At 34.0% G+C, this 25783-nt stretch overlaps 2 protein-coding genes across 5 annotated transcripts; one reads left to right on the top strand and one right to left on the bottom strand.

Annotated features, from left to right (window-relative positions):
* The first annotated feature begins 942 nt into the window (after positions 1-942).
* LOC143580550 (histone acetyltransferase HAC1-like) lies at positions 943-13280 on the top strand. Of its 2 annotated transcripts, none has more exons than XM_077063541.1 (17): positions 943-1016; positions 1909-2169; positions 2789-2894; positions 3005-3251; positions 3349-3828; positions 4655-6054; positions 6146-6442; positions 6521-6799; positions 7722-7850; positions 7955-8155; positions 8241-8383; positions 9020-9332; positions 10718-10857; positions 10934-11012; positions 11838-12230; positions 12791-13008; positions 13086-13280. In XM_077063541.1, the coding sequence occupies exons 2-17, from the start codon at positions 2003-2005 to the stop codon at positions 13195-13197; spliced, it is 4704 nt and encodes a 1567-aa protein (XP_076919656.1). In that variant the 5' UTR covers positions 943-1016; positions 1909-2002; the 3' UTR covers positions 13198-13280. The 2 variants fall into 2 exon arrangements, with proteins under 2 accessions (XP_076919656.1, XP_076919657.1); XM_077063542.1 differs by having other exon boundaries at positions 957-1016; positions 1948-2169.
* A 4900-nt stretch (positions 13281-18180) lies between these two features.
* On the bottom strand, positions 18181-24584 carry LOC143580548 (vacuolar protein sorting-associated protein 52 A-like). 3 transcript variants are annotated; one of them, XM_077063539.1, is made up of 20 exons: positions 24513-24584; positions 24321-24415; positions 24097-24154; positions 23162-23257; positions 22920-23021; positions 22735-22818; positions 22477-22557; positions 22153-22296; positions 21968-22059; positions 20440-20521; positions 20177-20359; positions 19977-20092; positions 19805-19863; positions 19614-19714; positions 19477-19527; positions 19211-19390; positions 18991-19125; positions 18821-18895; positions 18612-18669; positions 18181-18529 (listed from the first exon to the last, which is right to left on the bottom strand). In XM_077063539.1, exons 1-20 carry the CDS (start codon positions 24537-24539, stop codon positions 18231-18233), a joined length of 2118 nt encoding a protein of 705 aa, XP_076919654.1. In that variant the 5' UTR covers positions 24540-24584; the 3' UTR covers positions 18181-18230. The 3 variants fall into 3 exon arrangements, 2 of the variants coding, with proteins under 2 accessions (XP_076919654.1, XP_076919655.1); XR_013143676.1 differs by having other exon boundaries at positions 18402-18529; positions 18821-18889; positions 18992-19125; XM_077063540.1 differs by lacking the exon at positions 24513-24584 and having other exon boundaries at positions 24325-24492.
* Between the last annotated feature and the right edge of the window lie 1199 nt (positions 24585-25783).

The following is a 25783-nucleotide window of genomic DNA, read 5'->3' as shown; positions in this document are numbered from 1 at the left end:
CTATTTATTGGATCATCGGGTACTTGAATGATGAAATATAATTTAATCTTACTGTCATATACAGATACACGTTTTTGATAGATCAATGGGGCCAAGTTTTTTCAGAGTTGTTCTCCATGCACACAAAAATTAGCTCGTAAACATCTCTTTTAGTTATTATTTACTTTATACAATTTTTTATATGAATGAAAAACTTGGATTAATTATAACTATTTACATTTAATTTTGGTTTTACAGACTAGATATGCATAATTTTCTAATCAGTATAGCAATTTTCAAAATAATTATTGTCGTGTTAGTTAATTTATCAATTAACAATTTTGAGTTGATCTATACTCATAGTATGTTGATAGAAGTTTTCAATTTTGAAGCATGCGAAAATGTAAGAGAAAATAGTTAATGGCTTCATTGGATCATTGGATCTAAGTTCTTTTGGCAATAAAGTTACTTACAAAAATAAGATTTTGATTTATATTTTATTGTGGTAAGAAAGTAGAATCTACCTGGGGGTGTTATAGTAAATTGGTAAATTGTCATTTTATTTTAGACAAATGCAACTCAAAGTATAAATATAACATTTTTTTTAACTTACTCTACTATTGTATATTTGAGTAGGAACATATACAATTTCTTAAATATAATTTATGTTTTTGTTAGTATTATTAACCTTCATGTCTGATGAGAAACCAGAGTCTATACATTATGTATCGGAGATTGTTTTGAAGGAAAAAAAAAGAAATCCGAGAGCTGGACAAATAGAAGATGAAAAATTGGAAAAACATGTCAAAAAGTGATAATTTTGTTTTAAGAACCCTAGATTAGATATAAATTTTAGCGTTACACACGTGTTTTTAACCTGGTAAATCATATGTATTTTTACAATAATAATAATAATTATATTATTACTATATGCCGTACAAAGTTTGAAGGCTTTTGTATTGTCTCAGTTGGTGAGTCGCGTTGCGTCGATATACATACGTTGCTTTCTTCCTTGCTTATCGAACAAATCAATCAAGGTATTTACTTCATTATTATTATTATTATTATTATTATTATTTAATTCATTATTATTATTATTCATTCAATTCAATCAATTTCATCGATTTCGCCTAATTCTTTTCCAACCGATGCTTCGATTCTGACCTAGACGATGATTACTGTAGCTTAATTTAGCTATCCAATTCAATTCTAGGTCTTGATTACACGTCAATTTAGGTTTTTTGAGATTCAATTTTGGGTATTCAATTCAATTTGCAAATTAGGGTTTCATATTTAATTTGTAATAATGTTTACTGATTAAAGGTCATTGATTTTCCCCAAAAGATACCAATTTTTTATCATTCATGTTAAGGGTTAAGACTCTCAATTGCTACGTATTATGTGCTCGGGTTGGTTGTTTTCGAGTTTTTCAGGGTCGGGGTAGGGTTAAATAACACACCCCCTATTCTGACTGTGGCATTTTTCTTGAAATTGAAGGTTCTTTTAATCTAAAATTGTCACATTTTATTAGGGTTTGATGTTTTGCGTAGTGAAGTTTGCAATGTTGACTGATTACAGTTCATTGGCTAGATACAAATTATATCATTGATGTTCAAAGTTAAACTCACTATTGCACAATTGATTCTGTTTTTGTTGCATATTACACATTGCCATTCTTCTTTTCTACCATTTGACTTCAAAAATTAATTTTTATCAGGGAAAACTGAAGGTGAATCTTTATACATATGAAATTGTAACATTTTATCAGGGTTTAATGAAATTTGCAATGTTGACTGATTAAACTTGATTTTGATTGATTTTTCTCTAAATAGACCAATTTCATCATTGATGTTAATAGTTAAAATCAATACTGCTCAATTGATTGTGTTTCTGTTACATATTATAACATTGGCATTCTTCTGTTTGTAGCATTTGACTTAAAACTGAAGGTGAATCTTCATGTATTAGGAACTGTTACAGCTGGTTATGAAACATATTGTTTGTGGAAGCCAAGAGGATAAAAATGAATTTGCAAGCTCCAATAGCAGGACAGTACTCAAGGCAGGTTTCGAATCAAGGCGGGACTTCGTTGCCTGCTATACAACAGCAACAGAATATGATGCAGAACTCTGAAGGTGGGCCGCGTGCTCAAATAACTGTGGAGGCAAGACAGTTTATAACAGAAAAGATGTAAGTTGTTTTTCATTGTATTTATATGAAAAACATGTTTTTTTGTGTGTAGGAATTTATGTATGCCTAAAGTGCCTGATTGTCACAAATTTACTATACTAGTGTTTGATGAAGTTGTTGAACGTGTTAGGAACTGTCAACAACATTTAGTTGGTACTTTGTTTGTTTGCTTGTTTGTTTAGGCTACAAATACTTATATTCTATTAAGTTACTTTTGTACAAGGTTAATGAAGTGTTTTGTTGTTTTGTTTGTGTCTGTTTGGTAAGAAAAGGGTTGCTAATAAGTGTGTTTGGAAGTTGAGAAAGCAACAATCATTGAAAATCAGTGATAATAATGTTTACGTATTGGCTTCTTTGTTTATTGTATCTTTGATATGTGATAATAACATTAAATCAACCATTGCTTCTGCATTCTTGTAATGTTGAATTGCTGACGAGGAAACCCAATTTTGGATAAAAAAAAGCTTGATTCTCATCTTTTTTATAATATCTTGAAGCATCATAGATCAATTTTAATATTTAGTTCAGATTTATTTTTTGCAATGTTCTTCATGAATTAGTGTTACACGATGTCTTTTTCTTGATCATTTCCTGATGAAAAATATAAATTTTGTTCTAGCTATAAGTTTATCATTCAGCGAGTAAATCGAGAGAATCCTCCAAAAGGTATAACGGATATTGTCAGACGATTGGAGGCTGGCTTATTCAAAGATGCTACATCAAAGGTTTGCTAATTATTTGCCTACGTAACATATGATTTATTTTCACTTGATGTCTTCATATTGCAGTAATATATATACACTCATATTAAATTAATGGTAATTTTTTCTGTTAGGAGGACTATTTGAATTTAGAAACACTGGCAAACCGTTTACAAGCTCTGCTTAAACGAGGCAGCAGTCAAAATCAACGATATCAACAACAAAGCAATGCTAATGTTCCAATGGGAACAATGATTCCAACACCTGGCATTCCACAAAGTGGAAACTCAAATAACATGATGTCATCAGTTGCCAATCAGAGCAGCTTTTCCATGAATACCCCTGGGCCTTCTAGAAGCATGCATACTGGGTCATTTGATGGTATTTATTCTCTTTCTGGTTCTTACAAGTTTATTTATAATATTTTCATCTTTCATTAGAGCAATGTACAATTGTAGATTTGTATCCACTTTTTCAGGAGGTTTAACAGACGGATCTCAACAAGCGATGTCTAATTTTTCATTACCGGGTGGTGGACAAAGAATTAGCAGCCAAATGATGCCTACTCCTGGATTTAATAATAATAATAATAACAGCACAAGTAACCAATCATATGTGAAAATGGAGCCGACTAATAATGTTTCTGCTATTTCAAATGGTGACTCGGCAATGGTGACTCAGCCAATGCAACAGAAGCAACAAGCTGGTGCTCAAAACAGCAGGATCTTGCATAACCTGGGAAGTCATATGGGTGGGGGGGTAAGGTCAACTCTGACTCAAAAACCGTATGGGTTTCCAAATGGGTCGTTAAACGGTAACTTAGGGATGATGGGTAAAAGTTCACAGATGGTTAATAGTTTGGGTAACTCCGAAGGGTTTTTGACAGATTCTCTTTATGGAAACTCTTCTAAACTAATGCCACAATATTTCGATCAAAATCAAGGACAGGTTTCTCAGGGTACTCTTTCTGCACACATACATATATGCTTTTTTTTTTTGGGGGGGGGGTCATTTTGGATTGACTTGAAACGTTTTTGGCTATTTTTTGCTCATTGTGTGTTAAAGATATAACTACAGAGAATATTTGGCTTGTAAATGAACTGAATGGACACGAAAGGAGAATGTTCTTGTTTGTTTGTTTGTTTAACTTTAATTGAACAAACACGAACAAGTAAATGAACAGACTTTTCTTGTTCGTGTTCGTTCGTTAAGAAAATGAACATGTTCATTTATGTTTGTTTGTTAACAATATAAATGAACAGTTAAGAAAAGAACATAGCTAAACATAGATGAATTTAAATTATTGAGCTAAATCTAGTTAAAAGTATTGTGACTAGCAATGTGCTCAGCTTGAAAAGCTATTAAAACTAGATTAAGTTGTAATGGGCCAAAAAGTTTAAATGGATGTATTATTGAACTTAAACAAACATAAATGAATGTAAAGTTGTAAAACGAGTTTAAATGAACAAAAGAGACACGTGTCCTTGTTCGTTCATTTAACTAAATGAACAAATATTTTTTTCATGTTCGTACGTTTATTAAATAAACAAACATTCTGCTGAATGGTTTATGAACTGTTCACTGAATGTTCAGTTTGTTTGCACGTTTAGAGAATATTGTTTTCACAACAATAATCTATTTGTGAATGAAGTGATTTAGTAGGTTGTATGTTGAAAATACACTTTGAATGACTTCGGACATGTTTTCTTTTTTACTAAATCTTTTGATTCATCTCGTGTGACCCTTTAGAGATAAAATGATCTGAATTATCTTAAATTTGTTAGGTGATGGATCAGGAAACTTCTTTGTCCCAACAACCTCATCTGCATCAATAATGAATATGAACCCTAATTTATCGACATTACAAAGGACAAACTCCCCGTTGCTGGTTAATCAGTCAAACTTGCACACTTCTGATCAGTCTGCAGGTGTGAAGTCTTCGATGGATCAATCAGAGGAGATGAACTTTCAGTCTCAGCATTTACAGAATCAGCAACAGCTCATTCAATATCAAAGACAACAGAATCAGCAGAATCAACGTTTACCATATGGGCAATCTCAGATGATATCTGATCTGGGTAATAGAGTTAAATCAGAACCACACGCTTATCATCAATTCCAGTCATCCAGAGGTGGTCAGTTACATGCTATTTCATCTGGTTCTCAAGATATGTCTGTAGTAATGCCACAAGCTTCAGAGAAGCAGCAGCAGATAGGTGGTCAATGGCATCCCAGATTACAAGAACCGAACAAACAATTAGGTAATTCATCAAATGAGATGAAAACTGAAGAGGGTTTTCAAGATCAGATTCAAAGGAATAGTCTGTCTTCAGAAACATCAATGGCTGCCAATGCACCAGTCGATCCATCATCTGCCCAACAAACAAAGTTCAGGAATCAAATAAGATGGCTTTTGTTCATGCTACACGCTCGGAATTGTGTTTATTCACCTGGCAAATGCCCTGCTATTCAATGCATTTTTGTTCAGAAACTTTGTAAACATATTGTGTCGTGCAATGATGTCACTCAATGCCAGTATCCTCGTTGTCATAAGTCAAGGGAGTTGCTTCATCATTATAAGCAATGCAAAGATGAAAGCTGTCCTGTGTGTGTTCCTGTAAAGCTCTTTGCGCAACAAAACAGTGTCCACCAAACAAACATCCCACCATCAGGAAATGGCTCATGTGATTATACTTCAGAAGATTTGCATCCTTCTATTAAACGGTTGAAGATCGAGCCATCACCAGCTGCTCAAAGTGAAAACCAAAACCAAAACCATAACCAAAACCAGAGTCAAAACCAAAACCCTAATCCGATTCTACCCGTTTTAATCCCTGCTACATCTGAGGGCCTTCAGGATCGTGACACGTGTCAACCCTTAAAAAATGAGGTTAAACTAGAAGCTTCTACAAGTTCTATGCAAGGAACAGTAAAGATGACTAAGGAGAACAATGAGGGTGTTTCACACATGTCAAATGAGGGTACTGGTTTCCCTAAGCAAGAGTTTTTTAAGGCAGAGAAAGAGGCGGGCCCGGTTAAACAGGATGACATGGCACTTGCTGCTGAGTCATCTTCTGGGACCAAATCTGGGAAGCCAAAGATTAAGGGAGTATCGATGACAGAATTGTTCACACTAGAGCAGGTTCGAGAGCATATAACTGGTCTCAGGCAGTGGGTTGGCCAGGTCAGCTTCTAAATATAAAGATAATTGTTTCATATAACAGGTAACGCTTGTATAAATCTAAACATAATGTTCATTATTTGTTCTGTTACAGAGTAAAGCAAAGGTAGAAAAGAATCAAGCTATGGAGCTCTCCATGAATGAAAACTCTTGTCAGTTATGTGCAGTTGAAAAGCTCAATTTTGAACCACCACCAATATATTGTTCACCCTGTGGGGCCCGCATCAAAAGAAATGCAATGTTTTACACTTGGGGGAGTGGCGAGACACGCCATTTTTTCTGTATTCCATGTTATAACGAGTCCCGTGGGGACACGATAAGTGTTGATGGAACTAATATTTTGAAAGCAAGGCTAGAGAAAAAGAAAAATGATGAGGAACCTGAAGAACCGGTATTTTTTTTATTATGCTATCTTTGTTTTAAGTTTTTGTATTTTATAAATGTCTAATGTTTTTGAATCATTTTACAGTGGGTTCAATGTGACAAATGTGAATCTTGGCATCATCAAATATGTGCATTGTTTAATGGTCGGAGAGATGATGGGGGTCAAGCGGAGTACACTTGCCCTAATTGTTATGTGGAAGAAGTTGAAAGAGGTGAGCGGGTTCCACTGCCTCAGAGTGCTCTTCTTGGAGCTAAAGATTTACCAAGAACCATTCTTAGTGATCACATAGAGAACAGATTGTTTAAAAGATTGAAGCAGGAAAGATTAGATAGAGCAAGATTTCAAGGGAAAAGTTATGATGAGGTAATGTGAATGTAACCTTCTAAAATATCATATATAGCCCTAGAAACTAAGTAAAATAGCATATTCACCCATTTCATTATAAACAAGTGAGAATATTACCAATCTACCGTTATTTATCAACCGTATTTTTCTCATAATATAAGATTTGTTCATTTCATTAAAGCACCTACTATGAGTCTTGAGATTTAGATAGGGGTGTTCTGAAAGTTCGATTCAAATTCGAAAAATTCGAAATTCGACTCAATTCGAATTCGATTATCAAGGTTCGAATTCGGTTTTAAAAAGTTGGAATTCAATTCGATTCGAATGCGAGTCAAGTAAGCGAATTCGAATCGAATACGGATTTATAATGTTCGATTCGATTAAATATGCAAATTCAAATTTAAATTATACTATATTTGGGCCAAAATCTAAAATAATCCATTAGTTATATCTATCTGTAAGTCCATTATTATAACATTACCAAGCTCAAATGGTCAACAGCCTGCACTAGTTATTTCTAATATTTAACCTAACTTGAATATTACCGAGACCCTACTGATAGTTTTTGCTATTTGTGGGATTTACTGGGTATGGTTGTTGATTCACACTGAGTTTATTCGAATTCGATTCTAATTTCAAATACAAATTGAACTGAATTTCGATGTGGGCAAATTATTTGAATACGAATTCAAATCAAATTAATCAATTTCAATTCGGTTAATATGAAAATTCTGTTCATATGAAATATAAGTTATTTTAAAGAAATGACGGCAATATGGTCATATTTTAATTGTATTCAATAAACTGGGTATATATTTTATGTTAGTTTCTAGGGGTATATATGATATCTTAAATTTGGTTTGAATATATATGAAATTCTCTCAGTTTTTCTTTTAGTTACAAACTGGATCCAAATTCTGATGCTTTATGTTGTTATTAGGTTCCTGGAGCAGAAGCACTTGTTGTCAGAGTAGTATCATCTGTGGACAAAAAGTTGGAAGTTAAACCGCGGTTCCTTGAGATTTTTCAAGAGGAAAATTACCCACCAGAATTTCCATATAAATCTAAGGTATGCACATAGACAATAATAATATTTTAAGTGTTACTGCATTTATTTAATTAAAGTTCATGAATCAAGATTGACAATATACTAAACCCTGTTACTTCTTTTAGGTTGTTTTATTATTCCAGAAAATCGAAGGGGTAGAAGTATGTCTTTTTGGCATGTATGTTCAAGAATTTGGAGCTGAATGTGAGCAGCCAAATCATCGCCGCGTTTATCTCTCGTATTTGGATTCCGTCAAGTATTTTAGGCCCGAAATAAGAACTGTTACAGGAGAAGCTCTGCGTACATTCGTATACCATGAAATTCTGGTAAGTATATATATATATATATATATTTCCAAATTATATCTCAAATTATTATTATAAAAAAACTGAAATCTTACTATTTTCTCAGATTGGTTACCTAGAATATTGCAAGTTACGCGGGTTCACAAGTTGTTATATATGGGCATGTCCTCCATTAAAGGGTGAAGATTATATCTTATATTGCCATCCTGAAATTCAAAAGACACCAAAATCAGATAAACTAAGAGAATGGTAAGTGGTTATGTTAAATTAAAATGAATTAGTTACACATATGGTCTCTGTGGCTTGGTCATATTGCAACATTAGTCCCCATGTTTAAATATTACAACTTGAGAATTGAGATCAACTGTTTGAACGAATGTAACACTGATGGTACCTGAATGGATGAAGGTTAGCTTTTTTCGTTTAATTTTTAAAAAATGACCCAATTACTTATGGAATATTGAAAATCAAAAGACAAGTAACATATTCGAACACTCAAGTGTTGGTGAATCCCACCATTTGAAGTGATTTTTATATATTTATTTTGGGTGTTGGATCCTCTTAATTATATATTTTTTTTTTATTTTTTAGTATTAAAATTTTTGATTTTATATTTTTAATAGTTAATTAAACATATGGTTCTTGTGGTATACCCATATTGCAAGTTTTGTCCTTAACTTTGAGGAATTACCTCTATGGTCCACATCAGGGATCAATGGTGTTACCTTTGTGCAACGAGTTGGTTTTTAGTTGTAATTTTTGAAACCTGGGGACTAAAGCTGCACCATGACCAAAATACCCTTAGGACTATTTGTGTGATTTGTTCAACTTAAAATGTGAACTGTTACTGACTGTCTGACGTGGATTATTGATTTTTATTATCAGGTATTTGTCAATGTTGAAAAAGGCTACAAAGGAAAATATTGTGGTGGATTTGACAAATTTGTACGACCATTTTTTTGTACAATCGGGTGAATGTAGAGCTAAAGTTACCGCATCTCGGTTGCCATATTTTGATGGAGATTACTGGCCCGGTGCTGCTGAGGATATAATATTTGAGCTTCGTCAAGAAGAAGATGGAAGAAAACATAATAGAAAAGGGCCAATGAAAAGGACCATTACAAAGCGAGCTCTTAAAGCTTCAGGTCAAACCGATCTTTCTTCAAATGCTTCTAAAGATCTGCTACTCATGCATCGGGTAATTTGTTTCTTCAACTTATTATTCACGCATTTAATTAGATACAATTTATAATATGATCATTATACCCTTTCTTTTTTCTATATACTTCAAGATGACATATTAATGCAAGTTCTAAGGTAAGGGTATAAATGTTGTTAGTTTAAATCAATTTCAGATAGCGGTGAAAACTTGCATAATATCATATTTACTCAATCAGAAAAGTTAATATCTAATATACCCATTCAAAATGCTTAAAATTTCATATTTACCCAATTCGTTAAAATACAATTTATAATAAAACCAATGTAACCTTTTTCTCCTTACATTTCTAACACTGACATTTTAATGCAAGTTTTAAGGTAAGGTATAAACATCGTAAATTTGGAAACTAGTTTATTTGATATATATATTTTTTTTGTTGGGTATATTTATATTATGTTTTTTTTTTGTTGGGTGAGTTTGATATTATTTCAAATTTCTTTATCTGATGCATAGGGATGTTTTTTCTCTCTTCAATTTATGTTTTCATAAAAAAAGGGCAATTTTATATATACAGATGAAATATTGCGTAATATTATATATACCCATATCATTAAATCCAATTTATGATATATGATTTGACCATTATACCTTGAAGGGAAAAATCCTGATTAAAGTTCACATGTGAAAAAGAGAAACAAATTTAGAGATAAAGAGAGTGAGTTAAAGTCAGTTAAGAAGAGTTTGAATTTGAATGTTTAGTCTATTAGTTAGAGCGATCGGGTTTGATCTATTTATTGGTTTGATAATGTTTTAGTTAGAATAGGATTAGGTTATTGGTTAGTTGGAATATCTAGTAAGTTTATGTTGAGTTAGAGTTAGAATAGGATTAGCTAATGGTTAGTTGGTTTATAGGTAAGTTTAAGTTGAGTTTGAGTCGGGTTATGTTTGAGTCGTATAAGCATAGGTCTAGGGATGTTTGTCTTTTGTATCAAATCGAGTTTTTTTATTGTAAGTTTATTAATCGAAAAGAGTCAATAGCTAGGTTGGCATAAAATTGTGTATTCCTTATTCATGTTTATCCTAAGATCTGATCATTCTATTTAGTTTTTTTTTGTTGTTTGTCGATCTGGGCTTAATTCACCTTGTATAAATGTCATAATTTTGGATATATCTGATATTATAATTTTGACCAGTAAATATGATAGTATCGAGTTTTTAAGGGGATATATGAAATTACTCAAAAAAAGATCATAATTATTGCATCATTACATCGGCACGAATTCTTTGATTGTAGAAATATGGATTGTCTGATACTCTGATTAATGTTGGAACTTGAAATATATTATAAACATGAATGGATTCATATTATTTAACAAGTGTGCATTTGTATAATAGTATTTTGTACATTATTCTTTTTACAGCTTGGTGAAACAATATCCCCAATGAAGGAAGATTTCATCATGGTTCACTTGCAGCACTCATGTACTCATTGCTGTCTTCTAATGGTCTCCGGGACCCGCTGGGTTTGCAACAATTGCAAAAATTTTCAGCTCTGCACTCGGTAACAACATTTTGATGGTGTTTTTAGATTTGTATTATATGTAACGTTAATTGATGGCTGTGTATGTTTGTTTCAGGTGCTATGAAGTTGAACAAACTCGGGAGGAGAGGGAGAAACATCCTATTAACCAAAGGGTCAAGCATCCACTTTATCCTGTAAGTTGGGGTCTGACTGTTGACATATTTTTTTTCTTTTCAAATATTTTCAAGCCCAAAATGGTAAGACTGAATTTTTGTTATCAAAATAAAAATGATCCACCGATTTTCTATTCTTGAGGCGCAATTTTAGGATAAAAATAAAAAGGAGTTGATTCTTTTTTTGATTTATCACTTTAAACAACTTACCTAAAAATAATAGGATTAACAAAATTAACTCCAATGTATAAATATCGACCATTGGTTATTATGCATATCACAAACCAAGAACAAAAGAGTCAAGAAGAGGTTAGCAACAGTAAAGCATGTATATTTATTATTGATTTTTTAAATTCTGTTGTTACTTCTGTTAATTGAAGGTTTAGATACATAAATTCATCATATATTTAAAAATACGTATTTTTTATTCCATTTTTTTTGTTTTTGGATTTTTATGCTCTCTTAGTTATGCTTTTGGTTGGTTTTTTATGCTTTGGCTTTGTTAATTGAAGCCACCTTTGAGTTATTTGCTGCCATAGCTCCATGAGGTTTTTGCTGAGTTCTTTAAGTGCGCCTTTTTTATTAAGCTAGGCTTCGGAGCCTTTGTGGAACACATCTGATAACTATGCATAGTTATATAATATTTAAAAAAAATATATAAAGTGGATATAAACAGCCCCTGGCGGACTGTTAAACCACCAAAGTTAAACCAAGAACAAACTTTATAAATCTCAAAACTTTCTTGGTTTGGTCGGGTTCAGTTGGTTTCAGCCATTTATCTATGCACAACTGAATTTTGAGGCTATTTCCTTATTTAATTATATTTATAATGTGTTAACTATGCAGAAGGAAATCAAAGATGTACCTAGCGATACAAAAGATAGAGACGAAATTCTAGAGAGTGAGTTCTTTGATACCCGACAAGCGTTTCTTAACCTTTGCCAAGGAAATCATTATCAATACGATACGTTAAGACGCGCTAAACATTCGTCAATGATGGCATTATATCATCTTCACAACCCAACGGCTCCCGCATTTGTGATTAATTGCATAATATGTCGGCTTGATATTGAAACGGGCCAAGGTTGGCGGTGTGAGATCTGCCCTGATTATGATATATGCAATGCATGTTATCTCAAAAATAGAGGCATTGATCATCCTCATAAGCTGACTCAACATACCTCGATTGCTGAGCGCGATGCACAAAACAAAGAAGCCCGCCAACTACGAGTTGTTCAGGTAATGTATAGTCTAGGAGTGTTAATTGTGTCTGGTTGGTGGGTTCAAATGTTCAACCTGAACACAACCCATATTTTTATTTGTGTCAAAAACGTCTACGCTATCCCGCACACTTAAAAATGTCACATGGGTTAAACCGGTCATAAATGGCTTGTTGGTCGACCTGTTTAAGTAAGCAGGTTAAACATGCCAACTCTTAACATGATCTGTTTAGTTAAACAGGTCAATCATAGCATGAACCGATTAGCTAAACAGGTCGACTAGAACAAGACCTGTTTCGTTAAACAACCCAACCGGAACACGATCTGTTTAGTTAAACAGGTCAACCTAGCATTCCCCGTTTTAACTAAATAGCTCAACCAAACTGACCCATTCACGAGCATGTCAATTCAAACACGACCCATTTAACTAAACAGGTAAACCCGAAGATGACCCATTTTTTAAACTGGTTAGATATGTAAACCCAGACTCGGATTACTTCCGTGTTCTGTCAGAAATTGCCATCCTTTGTACAAGATTTCTTTTACTTATTTCTTGTAACATGGTTGGATTGATTGCAGCTAAGGAAGATGCTTGATCTTTTGGTACACGCATCCCAATGCAAAGCGGGTCAATGCCAGTATCCAAATTGTAGAAAGGTGAAGGGACTTTTCAGACACGGAATGCAATGCAAGATACGTGCATCCGGTGGTTGCCCGCTCTGCAAGAAAATGTGGCATCTTCTTCAGCTTCATGCGCGCGCTTGTAAAGACTCACCATGCACTGTCCCCCGTTGCAGGTACATTTTTATTTCTTTTATTATTGTTATTGTTATCAAGTAAGAATATATATAATTGATTTGTAATTGTAAAACAGGGATCTGAGGGGACATTTGAGAAGGCTGATCCAACAGGCGGATAGCAGGAGGCGGGCGGCTGTTATGGAGATGATGAGGCAGCGGGCGGCTGAGGTTGCTAGTAGCAGTTGATGATGAAGCTGTAAATATACAACATGAGTCAAGTCAGTGTACACTTGCAGTTTTGATTAGTTGAATTTTCAAGTGATTTTTGGAATGGGCTACATAGGGAATTAGGAATAGAAGGAACAAGCAAGTACAAACTTTTAACTTTTAAGAATATAAACAGAATTTGTTTTAAATATTATCTTATCCTGGGGTTCTTTGTATGCTAGTGACTTTACCTTAAGTTGTGCAAGTATAGTTTAGTGTCTTCTTATTTTAAAAAGCGCCTGCAATTTGCTTGGTTTAGGCCAGATTGAACACCATAAGCACATTGTAAATAAATATTTTTTTCTAAAATGTTCTACAAAACTAGATTTTAGTATGAATTGAGTAAATTACCTAACTACCCATGCGCTAGAGTTGATCAAAAAAACCGGTTCCTGGAACCGAACCAGTGGACCCGAACCGGAACCGAACTGGTTCCTACCCATTTTTGGTAGAAACCGGACCCTATCTGATTCAACCCGATGATCCGTGACCGGTTCTTGCGTTTCTGAGTGGGGGCGGGTAGGAACCGAACCGGAACCGGTTTCTAACCACCGGTTCTAGCCGTTGGATCGATTAAGCCGTTGGAAATCGTTTTTTTGGCCGTTTTTTGACCGTTGGGGTCAAAAATAGCCGTTTTTTTTGCTCCCCCAAGCACCCCACTACTAGTATAAATAGGTATTTGGTGTCATGGGTTCATCACAACACTCAAAACGCAAACCCGAACGCAAAAAAATACAAAAAAAACGCTATTACAACGTTTTGAGTTCTCTAATCTCTTGTTTTCTCTTCTTCTATATTCATATTTGTTGTTATGGCTGCCTCACAATCATCGGTTGGTCAAGGTTCCAACGCCGAACCAAGTTTCGTTCGTATTGTACCTCATAATCGTAATCAAGAGATTTGGTGCAATTGGGATTTGGTTGAATTGAGTGACCATTCATTGAAGGCTCGATGCAAGTTTTGTGGGGTTTATTTAAACCCACTTTCGAATTCAAATTTGAAGAAACACATCGAAAAACCGTATTACAAGGCGTTGAAAAAGAACGTCGATTCGCAACAAACGCAAATGGATAGTGAAGGCGGAATATTTACATACCAAATTGATCGAGTTCAAGATCGTATGGCGAAGTTTGTGATTCAAGAAGCTTTGCCGTTTAGCCACTTCGACAACCCTCGCTTAACCGCCATGATTCGAGATACGCTTCAACCACAATACACTCACGTAAGTCGTCATACTCTTAAACGTTATTGTTTAAAATTGTGGAAGAAGGCCAAAGAGGTACTAATTGCATATTTTGAAAATATAAATACGGGAATAAACTTAACTAGTGATGTTTGGTCGGCTCCACATGGTCTACCCGAATCTTAACTTTGTGTCACCGCTCATTGGGTAGACTCGTCATCGTGGGAAATGATGAAACGCACCATTGCTTTCGAACTCTTTGAGTATCCACATACGGGAGATAATTTGTTTGAAATTTTAGATTATGTTATAAAAACTTATAAACTAGAAAATAAAATATTTTCAATGGCATTTGATAACGCGTCGAATAATACATCGGCGGTTGATAAATTAAAATTAAAATATACGCCGATTTGCAATGGTGTATTTTTTCACTCAAGGTGTGTTGCACGTATCATTAATTTAATCGTGCAAGACGGACTTGCTTCGGATGAGGTTACATCGGTTATAAACGATTTTAGACTAATGATACATGAAGTTTTTAAGAAAAGTAAAAAAAGACAAATGGATTATAGAAAATTTTGTAAAGATACGGGAAGAAAAGCTTTGGGAGCTAATTGGGATGTACCTCATCGATGGAATTACACTTGCATAATGTTTCAAAGTGCTTTGGAACAAAGAGAAACTTTACAAATGTTTCATTCTAGTCTTACCGAGAATGATTTGGCAATCCCCTTTTCAAATGAGAAATGGGAAATTATCAATGACTTATCGACTTTTCTTGAAGTTTTTAAAACATCAACTACGAAACTATCGGGAACGTATTATCCGACAAGTCCCTTGGTTCTTTCGGAGTTATTTTTAATGGTTAACAATCTTAAAGAATTTGAAAATAAAAGTCCAATGTTTTCAAACATCATATTACCAATGAAGTTTAAATTAAAAAAATACTTTCTTGAATTGCCACCGGTTTTTACTTGCGCCGCCGCTTTAAACCCAATGTTAAATGTTACGGGGGTTGAATGTGTGATAGACGAAATTTTTTCAGCCTTAGATATGCATGAAATTGACTCAAACTTTTCAATAGAGGCAAAAAATTATTTTAACTTGAATTTTAAATTTATGTATGACTTTTATTTAAATAAATATGGGTCAAACATACACATGCCTATGCCGGGGGGGGGGGGGGGTCTTCATCAAGTTCAAGTGCTACTAGAGTACGAGATCCCATGATTAGCCTTATGAACACCGTTCGCAACGTAACGGCTAAAAAACAAAGGGGTAACACCCCTTCAAGCGAACTAGGAAGGTATAGTGCAAATGATTACTCTACCGGTTTATCCGAAGAGGAACATGGCACTTTTGATGTTTTGGCTTGGTGGAAGGTAAAGGAAACCGAGTTTCCGATTCTTGCCACCATGGCCCGTGATTTACTAACCGTCCAAGCTTCTACGGTAGCTTCGGAATCCGCGTTTTCTCTTAGTGGCAGGGTAATATCGGTGAGAAGAACAAGACTAAATTCGGAGTCGGTGGAGATGTGCATTTGCTTAAAGGATCACTTGGACTCAATCGATCGTATTCAACACGTAACCACTCTCGAAGATGAAACACCACTTGATGTTCGAGTGCACGACGAACAAGAAGGCATTTCTACAAGTAATTCCGAGGAAGAAGTCGCCGCTCAATAATTACGACGAACAAGAAGACTTTTCTAGAAATAATATGTCACAACTTTATATTTATAAGTTTAATGTTTTGTTAGTTTGTTTTTGAAGATTTTAAAACATGTAACCTTTTTTTTTTTGAACTTCTTAAAGTAAATAAAATGAATTTTATGTTAATTGTTTTGTTTATTTTTCATGCTATACAAATACGAATCGTAGTTTAGAATCCAAATCGCAAACGAAAAATGAAAAAAAAAAAAAAAATTTTTTACACTGTAACCGGTTACAGTGTAGGAACCGGTAAGAACCGGTTAGATAGGTTAGGGGTCCGAGGGTGGGAGAACCAGTTCGGTTCCCTAACCGGTTCGAGCCTGGAACCGGTTTAAAAGGGGGTTTTGAATATAAGAACCGGTTAGGAACCGGTTCCGGTTCCTAGTCCCAAACCGTTTTGAACATCTCTACCATGCGCTATTTTTTGTTTGTGATGATTTATGTTAATTACCAAACTGTCAATTTTTGTTTAAGTTATTACATATACACGTTCATGTAAATATCATACAAGTCTATATAGCATTTTATACATGCCAAACGGATTTGTACGCAAACCGTATATTTTATACGAGCTAATTTTAACATTTTTCAAATATTAAATGAATTGTTTTAAGGTTGTATGAGCTGTATGTTATTGAAAATGTTATTTACGATCACGATGTTTTTGTTATGGGCATCGATGTTAAATGGTGGAAGGGTATTTAAGTTAAAAAAAGACTGCACATCAAATCATAACCATTTTAAAAAATATCTACATATCATTTAGTTTAAGGTAGAGTGGTTAAATAAGAATCTAGCTTTTGATGATGATCTAGGTTTAAAAATCCATTACATCTGTAGAAATGTTATATTAAAGCATAAAGTTTTTTTAATCATGGTTGTAAAAGTCACGCCTAGTACTCCACAAGTAATCCCTGAATTTTCAATGATCTAGGTTTAAAGAAATAATGGAACTTTTTTTTTTAAATCTATTACATCTGTAGAAATGTTATATTAAAGCATAAAGTTCTTTTAATCATGGTTGTAAATATCACGCCTAGTACTCCACAACCTGCATAGGCCGAGTACTCGCCGATTAATTCCCGAGTACTCCTCGACCCGTCAGCGCCTAGCGACTTCTTCAACCGTACTTATTAATGCAGTTTTAATAATTTATATCTTTTTTTGAAGTTTTATGAAGTTCATAATGACCTTATCAGATATATCTTGTATTAACATCTAATTTTTATACTTTATATCTTCTTTAAAGTTTTAATGAAGCCTATAACTTATAAGTAGGTATACATGTTTCTTTACTTAACTTAGCATGATTAAAATAGTTTTTGCTATATCTAACATATGAACTGGGAAGAAGATGAAAGATTAGTCCTTAACAATAACACCAAAATAATCATGTAGCAAATTGACACTCTAGTAGAATCTTATTTTCTTCAGATTGAAACAAAAATCAGTTCTTTGACGTTAGTATCCCTGGTTTTTGGTTGTTTTTAAGTCAAGATTGAATGGAAACAACAATAGAAAGCTGACCAAAAAGTCCAAATTGAAATGAAGAGCAGATTATTTTATTCAGAAGAAACTGAGAACAATGGGTATCCATGGTTTTTGGTTATTCATTATCAAGATTGCATGGAAATAGAGATGGATGGGGATGCTCAAAAAAGTTGACGATTAAAAGTCAAAATTAAAATGTGAAACTAATTTTTTGACATTGCACGCTCCTGATGCGCGCATTTTAAAACCAAGCTTAGAAGCACGATGAATTTAAGCGCTTAAATATTATAAATGTGAAAATTCAGTCACCTTGTAATGTATCTTGCATAAAAAGGATCAAGTTTTGTTCACCTTTTATAATGTACTTACTATGTAATTAGTTACTAAAGTTTGTGTTAAAAGCTGTTAATAAAATTTAGATTAGTTGAATAAATGGTGAGATCAATTCCATTTATTAGATCGTATACTAGATCATAGCCGATCTGATCCATGACAGTGACGACTACAAACGTTAACAAATGTTATAACAATCGTATTAAGAATCATTGCAAAAAAACAATATTCTTACACAGTTTAAAAGTGAAAAGGTTGTATGAACAGACAAACTCAAGTTTTATGATCTTCTAAAATGTCCTGAACTTTCTGATTTCATACATAATAGATGATATGGGAACGAGATCTTTGTTGAGGGCGGACCCACCAGCAATCTTTTTCATGCAATCGGAGAGTTGCGTATAGTAAAGTAAAAGTTGCGTCAACAAGGCTTTTAATATCTCCATTCCACATAAAAAGTTGCTAAATGAAGTGATTACATCACTATGCATTAATTCTATTGCCGCCTTCCACCTACTTCCAAAATCTTTAACTAGCGGTTCAACTTCTGCCACAGTGATCGGTTTGTCAGATCCATTCGGGTCCTCAGCTGCATTCAAAAAGTCAACCTTAGTCTTTGACTGACATAATCAATAGCTAACATAGAATGTGATGAATATTCATAAACTCACAGGCTCGGGTTTTGACAAACTTGATCAGATTGCTGAAATGCTCTAACAGCAATTCTTCCTGTGAGAAGCAAGAAAGTGTTAATTAACTGCCCAAGTAACTAGTGGTGCACAATGAGCGGTCTGGGCCCGTTTAGTAACAGGTCAAAGTCAAAGCGGTTCCATTCCTAAAAAGGTAATTATTAAAGGGTAGTGTGTAGTTAATAACTCACCACATAAATAGCTGTATAATTCTTCAAAAGCTCTTCAAAATGGGCCTGAATTTTGCCACCTTCTGGGCCCGTTTCCTAGAAATGAAATTGAATTATAGCTAATAAGTCAACATTTAATAGCGCGTGCGCACACACACACATATATGGTGCGACCAAAACAAGGACCTTACCTTTAAAACTGCAATTGTCATGTCATAGTTATTAATAAGAAAAACTGTCTGCAGTTTCGGTTTTGTGAACATTTTAGCAAGCTTAATTAGCAAGTCATCAATGGCCATTTTCAGTCTTTCCATGTTCAGATCAAGCTGTGAAGGAAACAGAAATTAAAAAAGTTAACGCCTCTCGGTTTCACATAATGAATTCATTAAACACGGGAGTTATAAGTTAAACCTGCCCGTCCCCATAGTCAACATTAAGTTGAATAAGTGAAGCTGTAAACTCAGCATAACGCCTCATGACATAATGTGGGTGCACATCATCTTCCCACAGTGATTTCACATTCGCGTTGCGCAGACTGTTTATGTGCATATCAAATACCATCTTGAAACGTGGCCACAATGATATATTCACCTAACCACAATCATATAATGTACGTAAAATATAGTAATATCAACAAAAATACAAAATATTAAAACATTATTATAAAAAGACGTTACCTTGTCTAGGTAAGAATCAAGACATGGAATCCGTCGCCTAGACATTATGAGCTGAAAAGAGAATGAATAAAATGAAGTATTATACAAAGAAAAAGTGTTATTCTTATAATATTAATATTACAAACTTGAGTTATTACCTGGTGTTGATGTGTGATGCGGATCATAAGCATTATACCTATTGCATCAAAGGAATTTGGAAGAACTGTACCAAAGTGCTCATCCATTACAGCAAATGGTCCTGACAAAAAATCAAAATTAAATAAATGTTACTGCTGAATATATATACTATTGAAAATAAACAAATGTGTTTTAGAAATCTCTTCAATACCTGAAAATATTTCATAAAATACAGTCTCTTCACCAAAGAAATCACCACAGAACACATATCTGCAAAACATTATAAAAGTCAAATTGCATATTCTGAGTACAAAATACACCACTGTGTGTGTGTGTGTGTGTCAATGTGTGATAGAAAGAACTAAAAAACAAATATACAGTACTCTGATGTGGCAGTATCCATAAGCAACTTATGCAAGCTTCTGAACAGAACTTCGTAAGGATATTTTTTTGAGCTTGCTTCAGCAATATGTGGGATTAATGAAGGCTCATCAATTTCCTAAACAAGAAGTAACAAAATAAAATAACTGAAATGCCAGGTGGTGAGAAAACAAACAGCAATAATTAAATTTACTTATAAGACCTTGAGAATGTTTATCCTATCACCGAGAGCAAAGATAGCAGACCGGTTTTTCAATGGTTCTCTTCCTCGTAAAAAAAGGCTTGTGCTTCTGGTGTCAACACCTATTAGATCAGTGGGGCCTGCTATATCTAGTTGTAGTTTCTCTAATGCTTGAATATAAGCACGAAAATGAGCGCTTAAGACCTGAATAATAGAAAAATATTAACTAAAAGTACACAAATAAAATAATAATCAAGGTCTTAGGAGTGATATAATTAGTCTACCTTGTTCATGGTATCGGTATATGCTGCCCGAACTTCATTATAAATCTCCTTCCCGTGCTCTTTAAGAAAGGAAATAGCATACCTGCATGAGTAATAGGCCCGATAATATATGATTAATCTAAATAATAGTGTCATTACAAGATATCCTAACACACACACATAACTGAAATACTATTAGTAGATATAGACCAAGCAAACTGGACGAGTCGGGCGGGTTCAGGTCAGAATGGGTTATAAACAAAATGAGATCGAATCAAAACAGGCTCTAAGCAAAAATGAACATGGGTTAATGCGGGCCATTTTGGAAAAGTAACAATTTGGTAGGGGTCAAAACGAGTTTGGCCAATATAGAATCGGGTTAAAATCTTGGTTTTAAAGCGCGAACATCAGGAGCATTTAATGCACGATGCACCGATGAGATCGCATCAGGTGGACCGATGCGCTACGATTCCATGATGCTCGATGATGCGCTCTAAATCGCAAAATGTACGATGTGCGAATTCTGAGTTAAACTAAGTTTATGCATAGATTACTTGCACATTATGCATAAACTTCTTGTACACATAGAGTTAAGGACTGATTTTGTGTATACATAAAATTTCTTCGGTGGTACTATAGCCTTTTTTTATTTACTTATTTTAAACTCTTACTTTTTAGTGATTAAAATTTAAAAAGTTTAAATATTATCTATAAATATATATTTAGTAATTTTTTTAATAACAAAGGCCTCACATACGTGGTGCGTGCGCATCACGCAACTGGTTAAAATGAGTCCTTATTAAAAAAGTACTCACCCACCCCCCCGGTTAGAATAAGTCTTTTAGAAAAAAGAATTAAAATATGTCCACCCCACCCTGAGATAAAAAGAGTCGTTTTACAGCAAAAGGTACCACCACACCTAACGGTTTAATTTTTGTCGTTCTAAAAACAAGTACCCACCCACCCAGGGGTCAAAATGACTCGTTTTAGAAACAAAGTACCCATTCCACCCCAACCCTAGGTTAAAATGAGTAGTTTAAAAAAAGAATATAAAAAGTACCCACACCACCCCCAACCATCCTCACCCCCATTGATTGTGGTGGTTGGTGGTGAAGATAGTAGGGGTGAGTGTGCAGCTGGCAACGGCAACAGAGTGGATTAGCCACGGCCCACGGCAGGGGCATCGGGCGGTGGAGTGTCGTGGTGCCACACAGTGGAGTGTAGGTAAAGACAAACGATGGTCATGAGTAGTGCTACCCGTTTGGACCTTTCTTTAAGTTACGGAGATTTATAATAGTTACCCATTTTGACTCATTGACTACTTTGAGGTAACCCAATTTGACCCGTTGACTAATTTAAGATGACGCATTTTGATCAGTTGACTAATGAAAGGTGTCCCAGATGAACCCCATATCCGATTTTTGGTTTTTCCTAAATTAACCCATTATTTGAATGAGTCATGATTGCCACCTACAAGTAGATTTACGTGCAATAGATACCATAACTACTGGAAATATCATACTGAACACAGTTAAAAGAGAGAACGGACTTGTATTTTAACAGAATGCTCTGTTGAAGAATCTGGATATTTGTTTTAGGTTTCCTCAATGCATAAAGCTTCTGAATCATGAATTCAAAAACCTGAAAGTTGGAAAGAATATACAATAAACAAAGAGAAGTGAAGTACAGCAGTGCAACCAACAAAAATGAAATAGGCCAATCCGTTTACTTTACCTTTGAAATTGCTTTTTGTCTAAGTCTTTCTAATTCGGGCTGAACATCTTTTAGAGCATTTGAAGTTTTAACCATGGGATCTACTTCCACAAACTTCAGCTTCTTACTCAGAATCTCAAGAGTCCTCAGGTATTCATCATTTACCTAAAATAAAATTTAAAATCAAATACATACAATACTGCAGTATGTTTGATACAAAAATACAAATCAAATGTCGCAGAATATCTCAAAACATTTCAGTACATTGGATTTTATTGCTTTTAACAAAAAGACAATCTTTTCACAGAAGCAAGAGTAATAAAAAAGAAGCTCAAAACTAATTACCTCTCCATCAACAATTATGTCTATCATCCTTGGTGGTACAATTATTTCTTCAACAAATTTAGCTAATTTTGATTCTGCAACCTGTGAAATATGGCAAATACTGTAAATCATGAACTTTTATATTAATACATGAAAGCCAAAGTTGCAATTAAAAGATGTGCTTTATAACATCAGGCACCTATTTGAAGAATGTAATATAAAAGTATGATCACTATAAAAAATTGATAAGTATGCAATATAGAAATTAAAAAACAATACCTTGCGATTTTTTAGCTTCAGTCCCATATCTAAAGATTTCTCTTGAAGAATTTTTATGTCTGAACTAATTGAACCAATTTCAACCTACCACAATAAATATGAGATAATTTGAATAATGTAATATAAAAGTATCATCATAATTTTAATAATGCAAATGCACTTATGTCTAAAACATAATCAATTACCTGAAATCCACCAAGTAGAGTTTCCATTTGTGAAAGAATGATGTCACAATCACGGATTTGATCATGCAGTGACACTAGATTATCACTCTCTGTTATGTATTCCTGTTTATAAAAAGGTAAGTTAGGTTAGTATAAATGCAAACATCTTTTAAACATTTATATATATATATATATATATATATCTGAGTGTGTGTGTGTGTGTGATCATTGTCAAAAAACAAGCACAATGCTAGGCCACCTGCCTGAATTGAGTCCAATTCTACTTGGCGTAAATTGTTTTCAACTCCTTTGGTGTACTCCCGCAGTTTCACACCTTTCGATAATATGTTTGCAACAGCCTAAGTACAAAGAAGTAACAACCTCATTACACAGAAATATATACGTGTCAAAATACAAATTTCAGTTGCCATTATAAGTAGAACTACATAAAAATATGATTGTCCTCACATAAGAAATGACAACACTTATAAACACCAAATTTTAAATAAAATGGTACGATCATATCAGACCTAGGCCAGTAAACGAACGTATGGAGGGAAGTTCGTTTTTTTAATACACAAACGAACATGAACAGAAATTTTGTGTTCATTTAGTTAAACAAAAGAACATGAACACATGTCTTGTTCGTTCATTTATGTTCGTGAGCGTGCGTTGACGTTCATTCATTTTTGTTCGTGAACGTCCGTTTAGGTTTGTTCAGTTAACTTCGTTTATGTCTGTTCCTTTACACTGGTTCACTTAAATTTGTTTTATGTAATGTTGGTTAATTTAAATTTGCTTATGTTTGTTCATTTGCATTCATTTATGTTCGTTAGTTTACATTGTTTAAGTTTGTCGTTGACGTTTGTTAATATATTCATTTAGGTTTTTAGAGGCATTACAATTTAATGAGCTTTAATAACTTTTTAGGCCCAACATATTGTTGTTCACATCTACTTCTAATTGGTTTTAGCTCAGCTATGTTCGCTCATCTATGTCTAGTTATGTCCATTCGTGTTTGTGTATCGTTCGTTTAATGAACGAATGTCTAAATTCAAACCACAATACACATCAATGGTTTTAGGCAGGATAGCTTTGAAAGATATATAAAGAAGTGTACATAGAAACAATATAGATTTAATAAATAATGAAACTATCAAATATACAACTGAAGAAGCGTCTATATAAGTAAAAGTACCTCGTCAGCTTTACACTCTTCAAGCTCCTGTTGTAGTCCTTCCAATGATATATCATTGCTGAAGCAAACCATTCATTGATTCAGAAAACTCAAAATCAAAGCTTTTGACTTTTCATCGCATAGCAACAACATTTAAAATCCACCAATAATAAAACTAAAAACAGAAACAGTCTGCATGACCACATTATCTTAATTTTGGTTGAACCAAGGATATAGAAGTGTACCTGCCTGCATCTTCTTCGATTGTTAAATCACCAACAACAGACCCCAAATTAAAAACAGATTTACTGGCATCCATGATATCCCCTTCAGATTTACGCTGACAACACCAATGTATCCACACACATAGATAAAAAGTTAAGCCAAACAAATGTTTTCAATAAACTATATATAAACAATTAAGTAAAACTCTTTACCAGTTCATCTGTTGTTATCTGTGCCATTTTTTAAGCCAAGACCACAATTACTAGCCAGCTACCTGTATGTGATTAGAAGCAAAGCAGAAGTAAGTTAACAAAACTAGACTAGGGTTAGAAAGTAGAAACCACTAAAAGAATACAGTGCTAGGTCAGTTTATCTATCATTCAATTTGGCCCTATCTACAAAGTAACATTTGAACTAAAACCATGGTTGTAGAAATCCCGCCGATGTCGGTACCCCACCGACTAGTGGCCGCTACGGTCAAAATCGAAAACTCTGTATATAAAATTTGGTGTATATATTGGGAAAATTGCATACAAAATCCAATCCGATTAATCCATACTAATCCCGATTAATCACTAGTCCCTACCCCACCGATGACAAAATTATGAGGCATGTAATCAAAGACACCATAGTATACAGATCCAGTACAAGATCTGGAATCTCACAAGATGAAATTAAGAGATAGAAAATGTGTACGAGATCCGGACACATAATAATAATTGAAGAAACAGAAAATGAAGATGATAGGTGTTATTATTGACAGTCAGTTACGTGCAATTCAGATTCAGATTCAGATTAAACCACAGCATAGCATGGACCAACAATTTGCAGGTGAAGATTCTCTTACTTTTGAAGATATCATGTCAGTTTTCAGCCATCTTTTAACCAGTTCATATAACATCACGTTATATACTCTCCTATTCTTCAAGAGCCATCTTTTAACTAGTTCATATAACCGCACGCTATATACTCTTCTATTCTTCAAGATACATCAAAACACAAACACCAAGGATCAGTTGTGGTAAAGGCACCATGTTTCTCATGTTCATCATTTATCATTACACTTAGATTATTTGTTGTTATATTTATATAATTGTTTCAGCACACTTCATCTGTGTTTTTCAGCTTTATCAAACTCATAGAAGGTTTTAATTGAGTGGCTCTACAATACAATAATCGGTTTCCGGTATTCTTCTTCCTTGTAACCTTATTTGTTCATGTTTTATGTTTTTTGTGTGATTGCCACGGAAACTATATTATTATTCAGTTAGTTGTTTATGTCATATGCTTTTTATGTGGTTGCAAATTTTCACGGATACCAACTTTTTATTAAGTTAATTGTGTTGGTGTGTTTTAAAGTTTTGTAAGTGATTGTACACTGTGAGTTTTCTTTGGTGACATTTTTTTTAACATTCATTATGGTATTTGTTTATATGGTACTTTTAGAACTTTGAAAGTGGTAAGATATGATAAAATGAAATCT

The sequence above is a fragment of the Bidens hawaiensis genome, unplaced genomic scaffold (genome assembly GCF_021521415.1).
Source record: "Bidens hawaiensis isolate Kalapana, Puna unplaced genomic scaffold, B.hawaiensis_p1.1 tig00030522_1, whole genome shotgun sequence".
Lineage (NCBI taxonomy): Eukaryota > Viridiplantae > Streptophyta > Magnoliopsida > Asterales > Asteraceae > Bidens > Bidens hawaiensis.
Note: the sequence above shows the minus strand (reverse complement) of the source record. Positions and strands in the feature narration are given on the sequence as shown.